Source organism: Euprymna scolopes, chromosome 9 (assembly GCF_053919585.1).
Source record: "Euprymna scolopes isolate OS-2025 chromosome 9, ASM5391958v1, whole genome shotgun sequence".
NCBI classification, from domain to species: Eukaryota; Metazoa; Mollusca; class Cephalopoda; order Sepiida; family Sepiolidae; genus Euprymna; species Euprymna scolopes.
The window spans coordinates 38,944,956-38,968,510 of NC_136490.1; the positions used below are offsets into that span (position 1 = coordinate 38,944,956).

General features: G+C 35.4%; 1 protein-coding gene across 3 annotated transcripts in view; it reads right to left on the reverse strand.

The window, feature by feature from the left end:
• Positions 1-23,555, reverse strand: part of LOC145284505 (polypeptide N-acetylgalactosaminyltransferase-like) — an 848,687-nt gene that overhangs the window by 138,033 nt on the left and 687,099 nt on the right. For all 3 annotated transcript variants that reach the window (XR_013868854.1, XM_080133386.1, XM_080133387.1), the window contains exon 7: positions 16,480-16,567. Coding sequence is in view for 2 of the 3 variants with exons in the window: in XM_080133386.1 (XP_079989512.1) it covers positions 16,480-16,567 (88 nt within the window). In the remaining variant the exon portion in view is untranslated. The remainder of the gene's footprint in view (positions 1-16,479; positions 16,568-23,555) is intronic.

The following is a 23,555-nucleotide window of genomic DNA, read 5'->3' on the forward strand; positions in this document are numbered from 1 at the left end:
AAATGGCATATATAGAAATTCTATAAGAGTAGCTCATTTAATTTCTCTGTAACTTGGCACCTAATAAGGTTATGCTTTTCTATCATTGTGAAATAGATTACAATTCTAGTAAGTGACTGAAATATAGAGCGACACCCCAAACCGTCATCTAGCAAAAAAAAAAAAAAAAAAAAAAAAAAAAATGGGACCTAAGGATAGGTATCGACGAAAATATGTGGTTTAACATTTAGGCTTGACTGGTAACCTTTTATTTTCCCAAATTATGTCATTTTTTTTATTTTTATAACTTACAATTAGTTGATGGATCTAATTAAACTTTATCGTGCCCGCTTTTTTTTTTTTAGTTTTAACTAGAACCTACATACGAAACCACGGAAGTATCGAGTTAACTCTTTTCTGATATCAAACGTGGCAACTTATACACCGACTGAAACACGGTTCAAATAACACTCAAGCTGAGAACAGATTAATCCAAATAATGCAATGGAAGGTTTACTTATTAAGTTCAAAAATTGGTGAAATGTCATGGAAGAAAACAACCTGAAAATTAATGTAACTGAGACAAAAGTGTTGATCGTGAAGTTGTAGCATTGGAAATCGTCAGGGAAAAATGAAAACTATGTTCAATTTGTGGTAAAAGAATTGGGTGCAGTACTAGTAGGTTGAAAGAGGACAAATCGGTTTGTGTACAAGTGGAAGGCACAGGGACGTATGCAAACTTAGCTGAAGAAAATATGTGTGGATTTTTTTTTTTTTTTTTTTTTTTTTTACATTTTCACCTCAAACAAGACACAGTGCCACGTTGATGTAGGGGGCTACTATCAGAGATATAAGTTGCAGGGATACTATGTAGGGAGTTGAGCAGCAAGATGTCTGTTCACATTACACTTGAACTTTTCCATGTTAGTGCAGTCGGGAAGCAGAAATCCGGAAGGGAATTCCAAAATGTAGCAGTTCTAGGGATTGGTTGGTTGTTTTTGTTTTACGGCATATCAACCCTTTTTGGATTATTTAATGCCGAATCCAAAGATTTTGAAGAAAATCTTTTTAATAGAATGCATTTGTTGTTTTCACGTCGGTTTCTATTTAACCCATAGTTAGGAGCCTAACAGGTACTACCACTCCGGGTCAGAGTGGACCTGGAAGCAATGGTAATTAAAGGGTGGGTCCACACTCCCCAAAGCCCACAAGCTGACGCCTCACCAATGGATATAGTTTAAGGTCATATCCAGGACCAGCAGTTCTAGGGGAGAAAGGTTTTCTTACATCTACGGATCTCTACTATGTAAGGGTGAGATTTTGTTGCTTGTCAAGTTTGTTGGAGTGGGGGGTATTTACGTTGAGACGGTACAAGAGCTTGTAGTTCGTCAGAGCATCCACCATTAAAGTACTTGTAAAGCAGCATTTCATCGATGGGACAGAGGTTGAAGCTTAGATGACAGTTCAGGACCTATCAGGTTAGTGACTCTCTTTTGAATTCTGTCCAGGAGTGAGAGACTACTAGCAAATGCAAAAATTGTTATCTAGGTGATGCCATAGGAGCGCAGAATGTACTAAGTATAAATTAGGAGTAGATGAAGTTCAGGGAACTTCTGCCATTACTAATAAGCTGAACTTTTCTAGTGTCAACCAGGACAAGAATCTATCAGGCATTTGTAAGTACTGTGGCGATGTACAGAAATAAAATCTGGCCAGTAAGAGTTTGGGACATGTGTTGCATGGAGAGAAATGATGAGAGAATGATACAATGGATGCATAATGCATCTCTTAGACATGGGCTCAAATAATCTAATGAGGAAGATTAACTTTAGACAGTATAGGGAGATGGGTGCAAAACAGGAGACTTTAATGGTATGGTCACATTGAAAAAAAAATAGACAAGACTTTCTGGGTTAATAAATGCAGAACAATTTAGGTAGCAGGGTACGACTACGATGGTACGATGATGGTACGACTAGATTGAAAGACTGGATGAGAGTTCTTGGCTTAGTAGATGTAGGACAGTTGAGGAGGCATGTTCAGCCCACAAAAGAAGGCCACAGAGTACAGAAGGATGTGTTACATGATAAGGGCTGCCCCCTTTTCATGTAAGTATAAAAATAGAGAGATTTAGTTAAAATGAAAATGAAATAGAATAGACGAAATAGATTACGAGAGAGAATTAGAAAATGGAATGTAAAACAAACGATTGTTTAGCTTAGAGATAAAATAGTTTCAAGAAAAGAATGTGCACTGTCAATTTTGTTATGAAAATTCAATTGAAAGAATGCAACTACAAGATAATTTAATAAACATGTTTTTAGCATATTGGAAATATAGGTTACTGAGAATATAGGTTAAAATTCCTTTTGTAAACAAAGGAAAAAGTTTTGGACATGCATGCCCAGAACACGTAAAAGAAGACACATGTTTTAACATGTGTATGACGTCATGGAAAATGGGAAGTTCTTGATATAGTTAGAAATTTTAGAGTTAAGGAGAAACGGGAGAGAGTCGGAGAGAGTCTGAGGACGACAGACAACAGTCCAGACATACATTCGAACGTCTAGAAGCGAGACGGTCACTTTTGAAACTTAGAATGTGAAGCTTTGAATTCTTGACTCAGAAAACCACGGCCGGTCGGGAGAAGAAATAAACCCATCATGTGTTTTTACAAACGTCGTCTTTGTGTTGTAATTCTACCAAAAGGTAAAGTGAAAATTGTTATTATATGTCTATATATCTGTGTTATAAAATATCTTTACATACACATCTTACATACACAATATGAACACTAAGACTGTCTGAACACTATCTCCTCACTCAAAGAGCTTCTATTACACATCTAACTATGAACATTTTATAAATATGAATCGCTTTATAACACGTCTCGACATCTCATATGTACAATGTGAACTCTATATCTCATATCTACACTTCTAAGTAATAAATATTTTTAATATATATGAATATCTTCATAACACAAACAATCTCTCTCTTACAACATCTCTCTCTCTAAAATTCTACAACACACTCACACTCAATAAGACTCTAAGTCTCAACAACATCCCTTAATAAGACTCTCTCTCAATCAGAAAACCTAAATATAACAGATGTGATAAAAATAGACTTGAGAAAAAGAGGGATAAATAAAGACCTGGTCAGAGATAGGTTAGATTGGATGTTAATTTGTGCAAACCATCTAACATCATGTAAAATGGATGTTAAACTAATGGTGATGTGGATTCCACTGGTTTAATATGATGAAGAGAAACAAGTGTTAGCAGAATCATTATGATGAAGTTAAACACTAAAATGTACATTCATTAACAAATAATGCTGACAATTTCTATGCATTGTCCAGCTGTTGCATCAAACCTCTTAAAACATTAATTGGATTCAGATATGACAGCATTTCAAGTGTAATGTGAGCAGGAAGATTCAGTTGAGCAAAGTACTCAAGAATTGATTTTAAAATCACAAGTCAAATATCAGGTCATTCCATAAATTATGTCCGGAATTTTTGATTCTTTGAAACCCAATTATAAATGGGGAATAAAATGATATTCATGTATCAGTTATGAGAAATACACAATTCGGTATTTAGTGGATACAAAATATATTGAAAAGAAAAGACAAATACAACAAATAATGAGAAGTCGTTACACGTCAGTCCGACTGGCAGATGTGCATAACTTTGAGAGGCATATTCTCCCAGTATTTATAGTAAGCAGAAGAGTTCATTGTTATCTGTAAGATGGGCACCACAACAATCTCACTAGCTGATAGAAATCTTTTTATTTTCAGTTTTGCTTAATTTTTTAACTAAAATTTTTCCTTTGCTTTTTGTTTTTTACTGTGCTGTAGTTTGAAATGTTACTAAAGGTAAGATAAGTTACTCTGCTGTAATTAAACATCTTAAAAATTGTTACAAATCTGTTTTTGTGCAGTTTGTAGGGTCCTGTAGATAAAAAAATGAAGACAAAAAGGGAGAAAAATGTCCCCGTTTTTCTCTTTATATGCTTGCGATAATATCACATAATATGCAAATGAGATGCTTCCGGTTTGAAATTTTCAGAAACCATCGTGATTTTGGATTTGGATATTGGAGTAACAAATTTTTTCATCAGTGCGTCGTGTTTTGGAGTTAAGTTTTTGACAGCAGAGCATCGAGTTTTTGACAGTGGAGCATTGAGCTTTTAAGTAACGAGTTTTTGGCAGCACTATCAAATTCTGAGTAATGAATTTTAACAACAGTGTGTTGAATTTAACCACAGAAAGTGTTACTTGGAATCGAATCAGGGTAAGTGTAGAACCGTTGTCTCTTGGTTGCTTTAACCAGATATGCTGTTTATGGTTCTAAGGGTTTTTTTTTTTTGGTTTTTTTTTTAATAAAGATTACTAATTTGGATTGTTCAGACTACTATTCTCATCTTTACTCTTATGTTCACAACGTTTTGGATGATAAAATCTCTTATCTTCACCAGGTGCATCTTTTCAAATTCAACAAAGATTTCCAAGTTCAAAAAGACACGCCTAAAGATGGTTAGAGATTACATCGTCCGAAACGTTGTGAAAATATCAAGATGAGAATAGTTACACAGACAATTTAAATAATACAAACTATGCTATTTGTCTTGTTTTTAACCCAAACAATTTTTTTTAAAAACGATTTTTAAATTTAAATTTAATTATTAATCGTATAATCATTAAATTATTAATTCAACCAGTTTTGTTTTATAACTATAACTAATTATTTCATTAAATTAAGGTCTTAAATTGTAATTATAAAATTACTGGAATTAAATCACCTCTAAAATATTTAATCCTTTAAATAATTTCATATTCAACAGTCTAAATGTTTCCAAATACCTTTCAAAATTCATGCATTAATTATATTTTTTATACGATCAAAATGTTCTTTTTTCTTTAATCAAATTATTTGCTCTTCATAAAAATGTTTTTTTTTAAAAAAAAGCAGAATTTATTTTATTATTGATTTGTTTTTTATCTCCAAACGATACTTGATATATGTTTTTAAGTCAAATGATTAAAGATTTATTATTTAATATTTGTATCTTATAAATTTCATATTAAGAAAAAAATTTGTTATTGCATGGGAAAAAAGTAGTGATGGGACGATTCTAATATTTTCCCCGATTCCATACTAAATTCCTGATTCCGATTCTTTATAAATCTCTAAATATTTAACTATAAAATGTGTTATTTTGCCCGATTATTGTAAAAACACATCTTAAATGTGCCTATATTTTCTCAAATGTAAAAAAATTTGTGAGGTGGTGATCTAGAGATTTTAGTCTAACTGGAATAAGTAAATAGGTATTTTATTACTACTACTAAAAGCAGTGGAAGGTGTTTCTTAAACCAAAATTAAATAAAAAAGGTAATTTAAAGAATCGGTTTGCCATCAGAAAATAGGCTCAAATTTTTCTGATTTCGATAGCCCAAAAAGCTCCGATTTTTCCGATTCCAGATTCCGAATAATCGTCCCAACACTAGAAAAAAGGTATATCTTGTAAGAGAGTAATAGTTTGTTGGTTATTAGGTGCCTTCAATAAGTTTCAAAACTATTTCGTACAGGCATTCAAAATTGTCGTAGACTCTTGAAAATTTAATGTTATTGCTATCCATCTTATGAGATGACAGACCAATTTTTATGATTTCAGATTCAAATAACCGCCTACAGCAGGAATTGGAATACATCCTACTCAAGCCCTATTGTCACAGTTGGTGAATTTCAAAAATGCAATCTGTACGTGACGACACTTTAGAAGACCAATATGCAATAAAATTCTGTTTTAAACTTGGAAAAAAATGCAAATGAAATAGTTCAGACTGCTTTTGGACCATCTTGCCTGAATTGAGCATCAGTTTTTGAGTGGCATAAGAGATTCAAGGAAGGTAGGGAGTCTGTGATGAATGAGGAGAGGTGTGGGAGGAGTAAGGAAGTGAGAACACGAGAATTGATTGGCTAAATAAAGAATTTCATGGATAAGGACCGCTGTGTGTTTATAGAGATAATAAGTGTACAGTTTGATGTCAGTGTGGGAACTGTACACACACTCATTCATGAGGAACTGAAGATACAGAAGATTTGCACAAATGCACCAATCTAAAACTCCATCCTTGTCATAGACTATTTGACCAAAACGGGCATCAAGACAGTTCCTCACCCCCTTTATCGTTCAGACCTTGCTCCCTGTGACTTTTGGTTATTCCTCAAGCTTAAGAAAAACCTTAGAGGCTATCGTTATGAGACAATTGAGGAGATGGAAGAGGCTGTAACAAGGGTCATTGACACGCTTACACAAGAGGTCTTCCATGGGTCCTGCCAGAAGTTGTTGGAATGATACAATAAGTGCGTTGCAACCAGAGGAGATTACTTTGAAGGCGACTAGAGTTTCATGTGTGTGCTTTCAATAAAAGTGCCCATATGAAAAAAATCTGGAAACTTATTGAAGACACCTCGCACCTCTTTGTGTTAGTATGAAAAATTGGAGTAATTCAAAAGACACTGGATTCAATATTTTTAGCCATCTTTCAATATTCTAATATATTCTTATTTACTTGCCTCCCCACAAGGGCGAAGTTAGACACAAAGTCGGTTTTAATGTGGGGAAAATCCAGCTCCCCAAAAATGGGTCTTCTAGATAGGAACAAAAATTAAAATTTGTCTCAATCACGAAGGATTTCTCCTCTGCTGTTCTAGAACAAAATAGGTGAAGTGTAACATCAGAACATGTTAATAACGTCGTAAATGTTAATAACGAAATGGAAATTTAAATTAAGACTTAAAAAAATTGTTTCTGGTAGATCTGCCGACCTACAGAAAATTTTGCTTTTGAGAGCCCTTAGAGCATGATAATGTATCCAAGCAGAATTTGAGTCTTATAAAAAAAGTAATTCTGCCATCGAAGGGAATCGAAACATTCATTCAGCATATTAAGAACTGCTGAATAAAAGAATGTGCAGAAGATGGTTTACAAAATTCAGAAATAAAAATTTCACCTTTTTCTAATCTTCAACCATCCAGACAAAACACCAACTTTTTTTTCTTTTTTTTTTTTTTAAATCAAGCTTAAGTAAAATAGAAATATAATTACAATGAATAACTTTGACTTAGTGATCAAGCTTCAAAAATTTAACCATGACATATGTAGCGATAATGGGTGTAAAACTAGTGCTAAAAACATTATAAGAACGTTGGCAACCGTAACGTGGCTCCTCCCGTAAATATTCGAGGTCGTTCATTAAATGACCCTTGTGAGCGTGATGTCACAATATAAAAATCATGTCTAGAGTAATATCAGTAAGAAGCGGAGAAGTAAACAGAAGAAAAAAGACGCATGTTGATTAGGAAGTTATGATGGACAAGCATGCGAATCCCTTACTCCTATGAAAGTGAGTCTGCTGGCCTGGAAGCTGTGTCTGGTGCTGTGTAGTGAGAGTCGGCTGTGTCTGGTGCCGTGTAGTGAGAGTCGGCCGTGTCTGGTGCCGTGTAGTGAGAATCGGCTGTGTCTGGTGCCGTGTAGTGAGAGTCGGCCATGTCTGGTGCCGTGTAGTGAGAGCCGGCTGTGTCTGGTGCCGTGTAGTGAGAGTCGGCTGTGTCTGGTGCCGTGTAGTGAGAGCCAGCTGTCATGGTGGTCAGTTAGAGCAAACAACACCATTACAATTCTAATTAAAAAAAATACTATGCAAACAATAATCATCTGATTAATTCGAAATGAATAATGCTCAACAAGAAATAATAGCTGAATAGCTAGGAGATATATTTACCTTGATAGTAAAAATGTAAACAATTATTTGTCTTCAAGCTTGAGATATGACTAATTTGTACAGTTTTAGCTTTCTCTGGGCTATGAGTCATTATTCAAATCTTACATTATGGCACCTGTGTTAGGTGGTCCTTCTTCTGCTTAAGAGTATAGGTTTGAATATTATGATACTTATTTCCACATAAGATGAAATCTAGCAGAAGAATGTAAAACCGATTATGATTGTAATCAACGTATTCAGTTTGCCGTCTATTTTACATACTGCATGTGTTGGATACGGCACAACAAAGTTGACACCAGTTCTCGCCAGATCACCAAAGTTAGGCAATGTTGAACCTGGCCAGTACCAGATGGGTGACCATTTGGGAAGATGAGACACTGTATGTACTATGAGGTAAAATACCAGGTTGAGAAACTGTCGCGGTCTATCCTTCTCTCGATGGGAGGTGAGACCAAGGCTACCGAGAGTAAATGCAGGCCAATGAACATGACAGCATGACGTCATTACCAGATCAACATGTAGGTAAAGGCACGAAGGTGCCTAAAGCTTCCGGTGTTCAACCACGTGGCAATAAAAAATATTTTCCATTGCCTTATATTTGTGGCTGTTGTAATTGTTTTTTATTCTCCTAAAGAGAAAAAATAATTCTCCATTTAGATTATTATTACAATTATCATAATTGTACATTGGGATAATTTTAATCTAACAAAATATAAAATATAATGGTAAGTAAACTTGTTTTATTTCTATCAAAGGAGGTCGAATATTTCATTTCATTTGTTTTAAACTGCTAAACAAACAATTTTTATCTGAGAATATTTTTCAGTCCGTTCTTTTAGTAATAAATAAAACTTTTCATTGAGTATTTCCAAATATTTTAAAGTTAGAAGCATTTTTCACGGCAGTTTTTTGTGTTATTTTTATTTTATTTTATTTTTAATTTTTTTAAACACGATTGATGAATTCAATATTTTAGTACCGGGCGTAATTTATTTCTTTGAAATATATTTAAAACTTAAAAGTTTTTGTTTGTTTATAACATTTTATCTGTAAATAATTTACATAACTGAAATGGGAAATGAAATAGGAAATTCTCTCTCTCCCGAGACATACCAACACAAATTCATCTTAAAATTCATTAACTAATCAGTTTAAATTAAAGTTTTGATATGAACTAAAAATAAAGAGTACATTAAATTTTAGTTAACATATTTTCTTGTGTTTTATCTTATAAATACATGTTGTACGCACCATGCTGAAATAATAACGTTATTTAGAAAGCCATTCTTAAGAGGAGGAGGGAGATTTCTAACTATTCTGCTGTTTTACAAAAATCTCCTTATATTGTCAATATTTAATCTTCCTCCGAGGTCATCAGATCTAAACTTGTCTTTGAAACTCACAGTACATATCCATTGTATCATTCTCATATCATTTCTCACCATGCAACATATATCCCTAACCCAAGCCACACATGCCTTATCTTAGTCGACAATAGTAATGCTTTGCTGGTTAATAATGACAGAATGTTTCTTGTATTTACTCCATCCACTTCTAACTCTTGCTATCCCATCAGCATCAGTTTTTGTATGTGCTCCAATAATATCATGAAAGTAACAAAACTTCTGGAAAGCCTCAATAACATTACCATCCAAATATATATATTTTTCTTTATCTGTCTTCACTGCCTCACATTACTTGGCTAGTTATCATCTCTCAATTTATCTATAATCCTAACCCACATCAAACAGTAATTCCACAAAAATTAAGTTGTTCCAGCCACTATAGCAGCCGTGTTACAAGTAGCAGTGACTTTGAATTTGTGCTTAGTTTCTAAGCTCAGCACTGATTGGTTCAAGCATTTAACTTCCTTTTTGACTTTCCCCAATTAGAGGTCATATTTCAGGTGAGCCGAGTACACTATAGAAGTTGATAAAAGGCAGTGCAAACTGGACTCTTTCTCTTTTCTTGACTAAAAAACGGAATTGACAACAATTCATCAAGTGGTTCAGACAACCTCTAAACTCCTCTCTTGAGACTCAACAGACCACCCCATCCCTCACCGAGCCTCAGGCCCTGGGTACGACTTCAACAAAAAGACCCTAAAATCCAATATGGCAACTGGTAACACACGTAGACATAATAATACACACATACACCTACCTACATCACTACTTACACATGGCCTGATTGGTATGCTACAAACATTTTCATGTATGAACTATTGCCCTTTTCATTACTAACAGGACATTTATTCTACCCTTCATATATGAACTACTAGCAAGAGGAGACCTAACGTTGCCCAGGATTGAATGATGATCAACGAACGTTTTGTAATCTCATTTTTATTGTCATTGAAATCAATGAAATTCCCCATTTTTTCAATCAAATCGATTGTCTGCTTTAATTGGAGACCCATCATGTACCAGGAGGAAACTTCACATGACTCCCTGCAGTGACTTCGTCAACAATACATTGTAGTCTATATTTTACTGTAGAGAACTTTCTGTTGATTTAAAAAAAATTGTTTATTTTTTTTTATATATATAACATCTTAAATTAAAGTTTAAAATGCAAAAGTTAAGTATCATGGTTCATTTGTGCTCTAAACAAAAAAATTCCTTTCAAACGCGCCCCTGTCATATTAAAGAATCTATAGTTAATTTTATATGCCGGACCTTTCTACTTGTGTGTTAAGAAAACTTCTCAAATGCACTTGTGACGTTAGGTTGTATAAGGTGTTAACTTTGATCAAAATCGGATTGTTCCTTTCATCGTATTTTTTCGATTATCGATCCTTATCAGAGATATTCTGATATGAAGCCTATCTAAGAACACTGCCATATACAAAAAGTACACTTGTGTGAAATTTCATAAAAATCGACCCAGCTATTTAGGAGTTCATAGGGAATGAACTTACACACAAAGTTCCTTTTATGTAATAGTAAGTATATATATATATATATATATATATATATATATATATATATATATAGATAGATAGATAGATAGATAGATGTGTGTGTATGCATATGTGCATACATATATTATAGGGTGGTCGCTAGAAAAGCGGGAAATTTGAAAACCAGCTTAGATCATGAATAAAATGTGTGATTGCTATTTTTTGATTGGTTCTTTTGTTGGTTTTATAGGTTAAGACGCTGCAGTGAAGTGCACAGACGACATTGTGAGTATCTATGAGTATAATACAACATTTGTCTTTGAAAAACTTTGTAAAAATAAATCATTGTTCGACAAATTTCCCGCTTTTCTAGCGATCACCCTCTATAAATATAACATTTATAAGAAATATCATAAATAAGAGAAATGAGATCATAGAAAATTGTCTACATAAATATCATAACAATAATAATTGCTTTTATATAATAGTAGAGATTGTCTGTTACTAACAGGGCATTTATTTAACAGTATGTGGATTCTATAACCTTTTATCTTTGTTTATACTCATTCCTTTACTAATACTAAGTTGTTTGATTTATTAAAAACTGACATTGTTTCAATTCTTTATCATTTTTCCACAAATTGAGCAGAGGAAACTTTCCTCTTTCTAAGGGGTTTCCAAGACTACAACCACTGATCATCATTAATCTTAGTAAGATCTACTTTTAGGCATTTACTCTCCATAGAATTCTTCGATTTAATTACTAGCAGGGAGACCCGACGATATCCGAGATTGAATGAGGATCAACAATCGTTCTACCTTCCCATACATTTATTGTCATAGAAATCGGTGAAATCGTCCATTTTCAATCAAATCTATTGATTACCTGCTCTAGTGTACACGGAGGAAGCTGCAGTGACTTATTTCATAATACATTGTAGTCTGGAACTGTCAAAAGCTGTCTCCTAATCTTTCAAAGTAAAATACATTTTTTTAAATTGCTTTTTCACCGCAAACAAGGCACAGTACCACTTGAATATAAGGGGCTACCATTTTGGGCAAAATTTGCAGGAATACTATGTAAGGAGTTGAGCAGCAATATGTCTGCTCACATTACACTTGAACTTGTGTATGTCAGTTGGGGAAGTAGGGAACCGAGAGGGAATTCCAGCGTCTAGCAGTTCAAGGGAAGAAACTATTTGAGTAGAAGAAGGTGGGATTTTGCTGTTTGTCGAGTTAGGTCGGGGTATTTATGTCGAGGACATACAAGTGCTTGGAGTTCGTCGGAGCACCTTCCATTAAAATATTTGTAAAATAGGCATAGGGATGCAATGTTTCGTTGATGGGACAGAGGTTGGAGTTTGGTTGACAGTGCAGGACCTATTAGGTTGACCACTCTTTTTTTAACACTGTTTAGGAGTGAGAGACTAGTAGCAGATACACCAGTCTGAACGTGGCAAAAATACTTATGTATGGGCGAATAGTGGTCTTGTAGAAGTACAAGATACTCTCAGACATAGGTAACTTTCTAGCATGGTAGAGATGTTGTATAATGGGGTGTATAACAGACGATGAGACATTTATATGACTGTATACAATGATGATGACTGTGATGACAATTCTTTAAACACATAGCAGTTGCGAATTCATTACTGAAGGAGAAGATCCAGTTAACATTATTGAGGAGAAGGACTCAGTCACACTTTGGAAGAGTGGTGTTTCTTATAATGTTTAATATTCAAGACGGTATATAAAAACACATTACCTTTCAGGTGGAAAGATGACAACAAAGACAAAGGTTTACAAATTACATGATGATGTTTATTCTCCCAGCTGGATAATTGATGATCAGAAATTCAATTGCCTTTCAGAGTTGCATTTCCTTGTTTCCCTTTCTGGTCGCTTCCAAAAGGGTTTCAGCTAACTCAACTGATGCAACTCCCAGATGTGTCTCTCCACCATGAACTCAACTGCCGAACTCGACTGACTCAGCTCACTCTTTGAATATATTGTAAATTATCTTTCTTTGTGACGTCAAAACGTGCTTCAGCCACGTGGATGTTTTCTCACATGAATTTACATACACATATGTCCAACACATTTTTGGCAAAACAAAGACATTCCTTAATTTACATTGTCTGATATTTGACCTAACTAATTGCGTCGTTATTTCTCAGCACAATGGACAGTACTCTACATTCCTAAAATCGTCTCTAAATAGCAATATGTATTCGCTTTTAACTTTTGATTACTGGGTTCAATTCTAGCCTCTTCCTTAAATAAATATTATTTTCAAACATATTTACATTGTTTATCTAATTACTGGGATCTGTCCCCTTGCATATATAACACTCTTTCCTTCTCATTTTTCAAAAAAATGTACACATTTTTAAATACCTGTACATTTTTTATTTATTCTTTTTCTATATCTGAACAACGCTTTAATTTTTTCAACCCACTTGGCTACAAAAAAATATCAGACACCATCATAAAAACTTTTTGGTCAGCCTTTTTCCAACTGACTCCCTAATTATTTTTAGACCAAAATCTCCATCCGATTTTTCTGGCATTTTTCATTTTGAGTGTAAGGTAGAACCTCTTCTGATCAATATCAGCTGTTTAATCCGTTCACCCTTATGCCGTAACAATAGAGGTCCCATTTTACCTCTTTACCAACTCGATGACTCTTCATCCGATGGGTTCTTATCTTTTCTTTCTCGTGGGTGTTACTATTAATTAGAGCTTTGTCACATTTTCTAACTATTTTACTTCTTTTGGGACATAAATTTACTTAAATGTTTTTGGTTGGTTTCTAATTGTGCTGATTCACTCAGGTTTCCTAGCTTGGACTCTTAGAACTTGACATAGACATCAGAAAACATCATCCTTAACTAAATAACCCCCCTCCCCTGCATCAAATCTGACTGTGCATACTTAATCCCTAACTATGACAGAGGAATTGTGCGATTTTCCCTTCCTCTCCAGTAGAGTGTTCAAGAGTCAAAACAGGGATATCTCACATACATTCATTTCTAAAAAAAAAAAAAAATTTATAAGGTATCTTGTTACATTTTTATTTTTGTTACATATTTACGGTATATTTTACTTTTTCCTTCTAATTAATCGGAGTGATTTGCCCGTGTACCAACCCCCTCGTCATCTATGTACCTGAAGATCTCTCGTATCTTCCAACATCTGCATTTTTAATTTATTGTGTCGAGAATTACTATGATATTTACAGCCTGCCCTAATTAAGAACACAATATTTCAGAGTCCATTTGTTTTTTTCTCACAGGCGCACCCTATTATTGTGCTGAAACCTAGCAAGTAACTTTTCTTGTGGAAAAAAATATGGACGAAAAAAAAAAACAAAAAAAAACCCCCACACATTTCTCTTTTGGCTTATCACTTCCTGAATCTCTCATAAATACTTACTTACGTAAATTTTAGTCTTGTCCCCTATTTAAAATTGTAAATTATTTCTAGGCCAACCATTCGTCTAAAATCATCGTTTTTAATTTTTTTTTCTTTTTTATAACCTATCTTCTTTTTCTTTGTTTTAATTTCTATCTACTTAACTATCAGCATTGAATTCCCGAGAACAAAATTACAATACATTATACATACAAATTAAAAATATTTCTTTATTTCAACAATATTTGTTTTCAATCCAGGCATGCAGACAGCTTAACATAAAAGTTTAACAATCCGTTTGTACATTTTTCAAAAAATACATCGTCAAATTTTACATATATTAAACAATTTATAACACATTTCAAAACATGACCTTCTAGACATAAAAAAATCAAAGTGTCCTTTATATATAGAGAGAACATCCATTCTCTGAATTCTTCCTGCAAACAATGATTTAACCCAATGACACACATAATCTATGATCAGAGCTTGTCTGTCAAACTGTAACTGACAGTTATTCAAACATACACAAAATCCATAACAACCACAATTCATATCATGTATTTATCAATGAAATACGCAAATGTACTCTTGTTGATTTTGTGTTTATTTTTTCTTCTATCTCTTGTTTAAATACATTTTTTCGTGTGTGAGTGTATGCTTTTATTTATTTGTCTTTGCTTCTACTTTCTTTTCAAATCATTTAATTTAATTTGGACTTATTTCTGTTAATTGTTTCCTCTTTCTTGACATTGTGTGTGTATGGTAACTCGCCTAGCATTTTTTTTGTGTTTAAAGGACCATATTTCTTTACGATGTGACTTTCTTATTTATTTCCGTGCTAAAACCAGGTTGTTTACATTTTTCCACACCCGTGAGGGGTGCCTTGGTTACAAGTACCAAATCGACCAGGCTGTTGTGTAATGGAGTGTGTATATCTCGGGGACTTATATAATGGGGTACACATAAAGGGACAAGAAGACATATGAAGGCGAGGAGAGATGTAGTGATAGATAGTTCTTTTAATACAGAGGGGGAGTCATTACTTATAATGGGATACCGTTAACAATATTGAGGAGGAGGACTTAGTTACACTTCAGAAGGATGGTGTTTCATAGATTGTTCAATATTCAAGACGGTATATAAAAACACATTACCTTTCAGGTTGAAAGATGGCAACGAAGACAAAGGTTTACAAAATACATCATGTTTATTCTTCCAGCTGGAAGACTGACAATCAGGAATTCAATTGCCTTTCACAGTTACATTTTCTTGTTTCCCTTTCTGGTCGCTTCCAAAAGGGTTTCAGTTAACTCAACTGTTGTGACTCCTAGCTGTGTCTCTCCACCCTGAACTCAACTCCCGAACTCAACTCTGACTCAACTCACTCTTTGAATATATTGTAAATTATCTTTCTTTGTGACGTCAAAACGTGATTCAGCCATGTGAATGTTTTCTCACATGAATTTACGCACACACATGTCCCATATGTTTTGGTAAAACAAAGACATTCCTTAATTGACATTGTCCGATATCTGATCTAACTAATTGTGTCATTATTTCTCGACACAATGGGAAGTACTCTACATTCCTAAAATCGTATTTAAATAGCAATACGTATTCACTTTTAACTTTTGATTACTGGGTTCAATTCAAGCCTTTTCCTGTAATAATTATTTTCAAACATATTTACATTGCTCATCTAATGACTGAGATCTGTCCCTTTCCCTATATAACAGAGAACACCTTCACAGCAGCCTTGGCAATGTCCTCAATATATTTGTTGGAACTCTGTTAAAAGCTTTCTCCAAATCTTTATAAGCATAATGCAGGTTCTTATTCTTACCAAGATACTTCTCTTACATTTTTCTCATGATAAATATAGCTTCATTACCTTTCAATCCATCATTAATAAAAATTTATAGTTTGTCTGAAACCGAAACTATACTATCACTTCTATTAATGTACTATTGTACTATCTTTGATATTACATTCAGATAAGGGAGGGTACTGTAGTATTGTTCTGTTGTTATGATACCACCCTCCCAGGTATTACCCCCTTTTTTCAGGAGGGGAGTGGTTTAATGCCTGTTTTATTGTCATAATACCATCTACCCAAACATTACCTCTTCCTACAAGAGTGGAACAGTGTGTAGTATATGTTCATAAATCATGACACCAGCCTCCCAAGCATTACTTTCTCTCTTTTGGGAAGAGGGGGAGTTATGTAAGCGCTATCATCTTCCCAAGCATTATCTACTTCTTTGGGTGAGGTGGGGGTAGTGTAGAATATTTTCGTTAGTCATAATACCATGTTCCCATACTACCCGAAAATTAATGACCAGACGAAGCATATATTTGCTAATAAGAATAATAAAGATACTAACCTCCTTTAATATCCGATGCTGCACCAATGTATTCAAAGTTGTCCATGTTAATGACGTCAATAATAGGACTGACAACACGGCTTTTATCCTATTGTTAAAAATAGAAATAAATTTAGTTGAGTTTTCTTTTCCCTCTCGAGATGAAAATCTACAAATTTAGAAATGGATTAAAAAAAAAAAATAAAATAAAATAAAAATGAATGAAAAATAAAAATCAATCAAGCAATACGATTCAATTCTAGCACAAACTCATATGCATAACCCTCCAAAATTTTTACATGGCAGACGATATAAAATTTCATATTTTAGTTTGAGAAAATAAAATAGACGTTTTCGCAACGTATAAAGATTGTGGCTATGGAAGAACGGAATAAAAAATCTGTTTAATCTGAGTTAAATATAATTTTATTTATTTATTTTTTTTTATATACTACTAGATAAGGAATCATTTCCATTAAAACCCAGTTAGTATTACGCATCTAAAATTGAGAAAAGCACACTTGAAAAGTGTCAACATTATGTGAATAAGCTGAAACAGAAGAAAATGGCTACCGAATTTTACCTGGTGTCGTGTTTATCTAAAAGCGAAACTAATGCAAGCATGACTTTCTTAAGTTTAGATGCATAAGACCAACTGCATTTTCAATGGAAAGGTTTCCTCATTTAGTACAGGGTGGAACGATAAAAGTGTTGACCTAAAGAAAACATCACTACAGTTTTATTTCATTGAAAAAAATCAATTCAGGTAACTTGATTATGTAGTAGAGCTGATATTTATTCAATGTAGCTGCCTTCAGCCTCAATCACAACCTCAATACATTTATAAACTTCCATTGAACTCATTATTTTGTTTTGTTTACTTTATGACAATGTCTCTCGCTTTTCTTACATTTGATTATAAAGCCTGCAATATATTTCTGAACCCGGCTCATACCAAAAATACTTCTATGACAAAACACCCAAAAGTAAAACTCCAAAACTAGTAGGGAACACATTCCTAAAAACTGGTGATCAACATCCTAAAGATTTATAGGAGTTGAGTCACTAAAAAGGACTAAAAATTCTTGGTTTAATGAATTTTAATGGTTGTAAAATTCTTTGATGAAATTTTCATGGCTAAGTGAATTATAAAATTGTTTCCTAGAAAGAAACAGAGTCGGAAATCATGCAGGTAATTAATATAAAGAGTCCCTATTTACTTGCATCCCCACGAGGACAATAGTAGACACACGGTTAGTTTTTATATGGAGGATATCCATTTCCCCAAAAAGGAGTGTTATATTGGTTTTGTAGGTTAACTTTGTTGTTACTGTGACATTTTCATACTTCGTTAGCGAGCGTTTTCATATTTGCTTATATTTTGGAGACTGGCAGGAAACAAGCTCAGCATCGGTGCAGACATATGGGTGTCTCGCTTTCATTACTTACTTTACCTCACTATTTATTTATTGTATATGTACATTGTTCATATGTCACTGTCTTTACAATATGTCTCAGGAGCGTTATGTTCTTTTGTATTGCAGGCTGTACCTTGGGTTTAAGTTGAGTAAAGCTTGGTCTGCACAACCAAGTTTCCTTACCCTACAACAATTTACTCAACTTACGACCAACCATGGGGAAAGTGCTTCAGCCCACGCGCTTAGACATCGACCCCAGCGCTCCATCAGCAGCGAAGGAGTGGCACCACTGGTACAGAACCTTCAAGAACTTCATTGAAGAGTGCGGGGACAAGGCTCCAGATACGTTCCGGACGTTGGTCAACTTGTTATATAGCCCAGGACCCCTAGGCTGGGAACGATCGTAATTAGTACTTTCCCCCCCAAAAAACCCAGTAGCCGTCTTTTAGTGATCGTCTAGTTGTTTAATTTTCTGGTTGTTATGGTAACGGCTTAAACGACAGAGTTATTTCCCCCTTGACTGTGCATTTTCTCTCTGTAGCTGTCATTGCTTGTCATAACAGCGATCCCGGCGCACAAGAAATTAACATGCATACAAAGGTTAGACGTAACTCAGCATAACAAATCAAGACGTAAGATACACTGGCTTTTTATATAAAAATATATTTTGTTTTCAAATTATTTTCGTTTTACACAGAGATTGTCAATAGTTCAAACGTTAACAGTGTGGCTTACTGTCCATTTCAGTGATGGAGAGGGGTGTATGGAAACTCTATGCTCTTGACAGTCGCACGCTTCCTAACTCTTTCTTCTTCTTCCTCCGTTTCTTCTCTTCTGGTTAGATTCCAAAAATCACCGCTTATATTTACATGATTTTGGCTTGTTTTTTTTTCAATCCACGCGATCTGTCAATCAACTGCTCGATAATAGAACACGCGTTCTGTTGGTCACGTTTTTTGACAACTTTTTGCTGCCTCCTGACCCAGAACATCGTCCGAGTTCTTTTCAGCTGACCGACACGTGAATTTATCACTCATGCTAAATTCTATACATTCCAGAGTTACGAGGATGTCACGTTTCCTTGTTTTGTAAACAAAAAAATCGTCGTCCGATTTCTCTGTTTACGACGTAAGCTTTTTCATTTCGACTGGTGAACAATCGATTATTCGATGCCCACTCTTTTAAATCCTTTTATTAAAGAAGTTTTTTCTTTTCAGTTATGTATTGGATGGTTCCAGCCATCCATTACATAACAAACTGTGTGACCCATAATGTATTTGAGTACATTGAAGACTGTGAAGACTATTATTCTGCTATCTCTACTCTGCAAAAATTATATGTAAAAACGACCAATGAAATCTTTGCTAGACACCTCTTAGTAACTAGACAGCAGACGCCGGGTGAATCCCTTGACAAGTTTCTCAGAGAACTCCATAAGTTAAGCAAGGATTGTAACTTTAAGGCTGTGAGTGCGGAAAAGTACCGTGAGGAATCAATTCACGATGCTTTTATCAATGGCATTGCCTCACCCGATACGCCAACGCCTCTTTGAAAGTGACACTCTTGATCTGCAGGCTGCTTACAACACTAGACCTGGCTCAGCGTAATGCTGATGCCTATACTCCATGGACTGCTCACACTGCTGCTGTAGTTGCTTCACGGACCTCGGAAGGTTCTTCGCGACTACTACTGAGGAGGGTGGAGCTCAGGAAGTGCTGGCATCTGACAAATCAGCAGTGGCTGCAACCTGTAGTAATACCAAAAAGTGAGGCTACTTGTAACAAATGTGCCAAAAAGGGGCATTTTTCCCGGGTGTGTAAGTCGGACAAGTTCAAGTCAAGGGTGTCCTTAGGCTTAATGGCCACAACTTTCGGCTCAACCTCTCATATTTTGGCCACTAATGTTCCCCAGGGTCTCTCAAAGGCTGCTGCCTCGGCAACCATTGGTGGTTGGTGGGTGAGTGCTCTCGTGGATTCTTGCAGCACGGAAGCTACATTGATGAGCGGGTTGCCCGGAAGTTAGGGCTGAAAGTGCACAAAACCAGTAGGGGGTATCTCTTTGGCCCAGAAATCTCTGACAACTAGTTCTCCAGGATTTGTAATAGCAGACCTTCAACTCAACCCTAATAACCAATACTATTCAGGTATATGACTAGGAATAATGAAAGATCTTTGTTCAGACTTGATCCTTGGTCAGGATTTCCAGCAGATGCATTTGAGTGTAAAGTTTGAGTATGGAGGACCCAGGCCTGAGTTGACTCTGAAGGGAGACAATGCATACTGTGCTCTTGCTACAGCATCATTAGATGAGCCCTCTCTGTTCCCTAATTTATCACCTAATTGCAAGCCGATTGCTTCCAAGTCAAGACGCTTCTGTAAGGAAGACCAAGAATTTATTGGGGAAGAAGTAAACAGATTACTCAAAGAAGACATAATTGAGACTAGTTTGTCCCCTTGGCGAGCTCAAGTTGTAGTGGTGAAGGATCCCACACACAGACACAAGAAACGAATGTGTATTGACTGCTCACAGACAATCAGTACACAGAACTGGATGCGTACCCCCTTCCAAGAATTGAGGAGATGGTCAACAACTTGACAAAATACAGTGTATTCTCTACTTTTAAGTCCCGTAACTTGCCTGATATTCACTGGGACCTGGTTCTTTCAGATGTGCTGAACTCCTTAAGATCACTCTTATGTACCTCTACCAACACCACGCCACATGAAAGGTTCTTTACATTTCAACAACGTTCGACTCATGGAAACTCTCTGCCCTCTTGGCTAATGACACCTGGTACTGTGTTGCTGTAACGGTTTGTAAGAAGCAGCAAGAATGACCCTCTTGTGGATAAGATTGAACTTCTTGACTGCAATCCCACCTATGCCACCATCAGGTACTCTGACGGGCGAGAGTCTACGGTATCTGTCCGTGATCTAGCCCGGTGTCCTGACACCTCAACTATTCAAGGAACTTACCTTAAGGAACCTGGACAGACTCATCTAACACCTGTGGTACCTAACGTAGAGGATCAGACAGCCTCAGTGCAGGAGGAGACTGCTGCTGAGGAGGTACAACACTTGAACCGTGAAAATGAGACTCCATGTGAAACAAAGAAATCTACTCGTATCTCAAAACCTCCTATACGCTATGGCTGGGACTAAATCAGGTGTATAGATGTCTTTGGCTGAGAGGAGGGGTGATGTGTACATGTGTTTGTGTATATTATTAATTCTGTTCTAGTTTGTCTAAGGTCTGCTGTGTCAGCGCATACCTACAGTGCTATCATTTTCTTTCTAGGAGGAAAGAATGTTATATTGTTTTTGTAGGTTAACTTTGTTGTTACTGTGACATTTTCATACTTCGCTAGCGAGCGTTTTCATATTTGTTTATGTTTTGGAGACTGGCGGGAAACAAGCTCAGCATCGGTGCAGACATATGGGTGTCTCGCTTTCATTACTTACTTTACCTCACTATTTATTGTTGTATATGTACATTGTTCATATGTCACTGTCTTTACAATATGTCTCAGGAGCGTTATGTTCTTTTGTATTGCAGGCTGTACCTTGGGTTTAAGTTGAGTAAAGCTTGGTCTGCACAACCAAGTTTCCTTACCCTACAACAAGGAGCATTCTGGATGAGACAAAAATTAAAATTTCTCTAGTCAAGAAGGATTATTTTCGTCCTGTGTCTAAGGAGAGAACAAATATGGATTCAGGCAAGCCCGTTCAACAGCAGATATCTTAACTGTAGCTTCTGAACGTTACCTCCCTGATAAAATTGTTTCGGAGATGGGTATATTTGCCGATGACACCACTCTCTATAACAGATATGAGGGGAAAACAAATGAACACATATCCAAGGAAATGGCAGAAACACTAGAGGATGACCTCCAATCTGTAGTGGAATGGGGACAAAAATGAATGGTCACATTCAATGCTGCTAAGACTAAGCTTGTTTCCTTCAATAACTACAAGAAACCTTCTCTACCACCAATAGCAATGGCCAAGAACACATTGCCTGAAAGTACTTCTTTTAAACTCCTCGGCCTAACGTTTACAGGGAATATGAACTAGAATAGATACATTGAGAGCATTGCTATGGCTGCTGCAAAGAAGGTTGGCTCCCTCTACCGTGCTAGAAAACTACTTATGCCTGACAGTATCCTATACCTCTATAAGGCCACCATTCGCCCATGTATGGAGTACTGTTGTCACATCTGGGCTGGTGCATCTGCTGCTTGTCTCTCGCTCCTGGACAGGGTTCAAAAGAGTGTCGCCAACCTGATAGGTCCTGAACTGTCATCTAGGCTTCAGCCTCTGTCCCATCGACGAGATATTGCATCCCTCTGCCTGTTCTACAAATACTTTAATGGTGAATGCTCTAACGAACTGCAAACACTTGTACTTCCCCGACGTAACTACTTCTGACAAACCCAACAAGCTACTAAGTCTCATCCCTTTACAGTAGAGATCCCTAGGTGCAAGAAAGCCTTTTACTCCAATAGTTTCTTCCCCAGAACTGCGGGTCTTTGGAACTCCCTTCCGGGATTCTGCTTTCCCAACTGCACTGATATGCAGAAGTTCAAGTGTAATATTAACAAACATCTTTCTACTCATCTCCCTTCATAATGACCCTGCTAATTAAGTCCCTGATAGTAGCCCCCTGCTTCAAAATGGCACTGTGCCTTGTTTGGGGTGAAAATTGAATAAAAAAAAAATACTGCACTTTGAATTATTTATTTTCAAATATATATATATATTTTAGCAAATTAGACAAGGCCATTAGCAGTGTAAGGTGTGCATAGAAAAGGAGTCGTTTGTCATCCTCTATCTATCCCATTCTTAGCTAGGATCATTACAGTCACCATAATACCACATTCACTCTAAGAACCATGTTGCTTAAAATATTCACAATTGATGAAAATTTTATTTATAAATATGTACATATGTAACCTAATTTTATAGGAGAAATAAAAGTGTTCAATTACTTGTGGAAGAGCACATATATTTTTTTTAATGAATACTATATATTAGTTTGATCTTCCATCAATACCGACGGTTTTACACAAAAAAAAAAAAACTCACTGAGTTAGAGGAACTAAATGCAACTGGTAATTCAATGGATGTTTTAATAGTGTTACACTATTAAAGCATTGACTGAACTTGATGTATTGATGGAAGATCTAACAAATGTATAGTGTTCATTAATAATTAATGTTTACATAACATAATTTCAGAAATTTAATTTTTCAGAAACGTTATGTTTACAAACACTTATTTCTGCTCCTTTTCAAGAAGATATATTTTCATTTTTATATATATATATATATATATATATAATTATAAGAATCAAATGACCTTGTAATGAGTGTTGTAACCCAGCATCCAGTTTACGACTTCCGGTTTCTCATGCGTACACAAACAAACCCATAATAGCATAAACTAATAAACATAATTCGCTGGAACAGTTTCGTTCGAACAAACGGATATCCTTAGAAAAGCGAATGTCTTAAATTTATTGAATAAAAGATATGGGAAGCAACGTTATTACACATAATACGTATACTCAGTGACCTGTTTCATATATACGATATATACTATACTTAATAATTTAGGCGACAATAAAACGTATTGTTTTACTGTGTACGTTTTCAGCGTTCCAATTGTTTTTTTTTTTCGC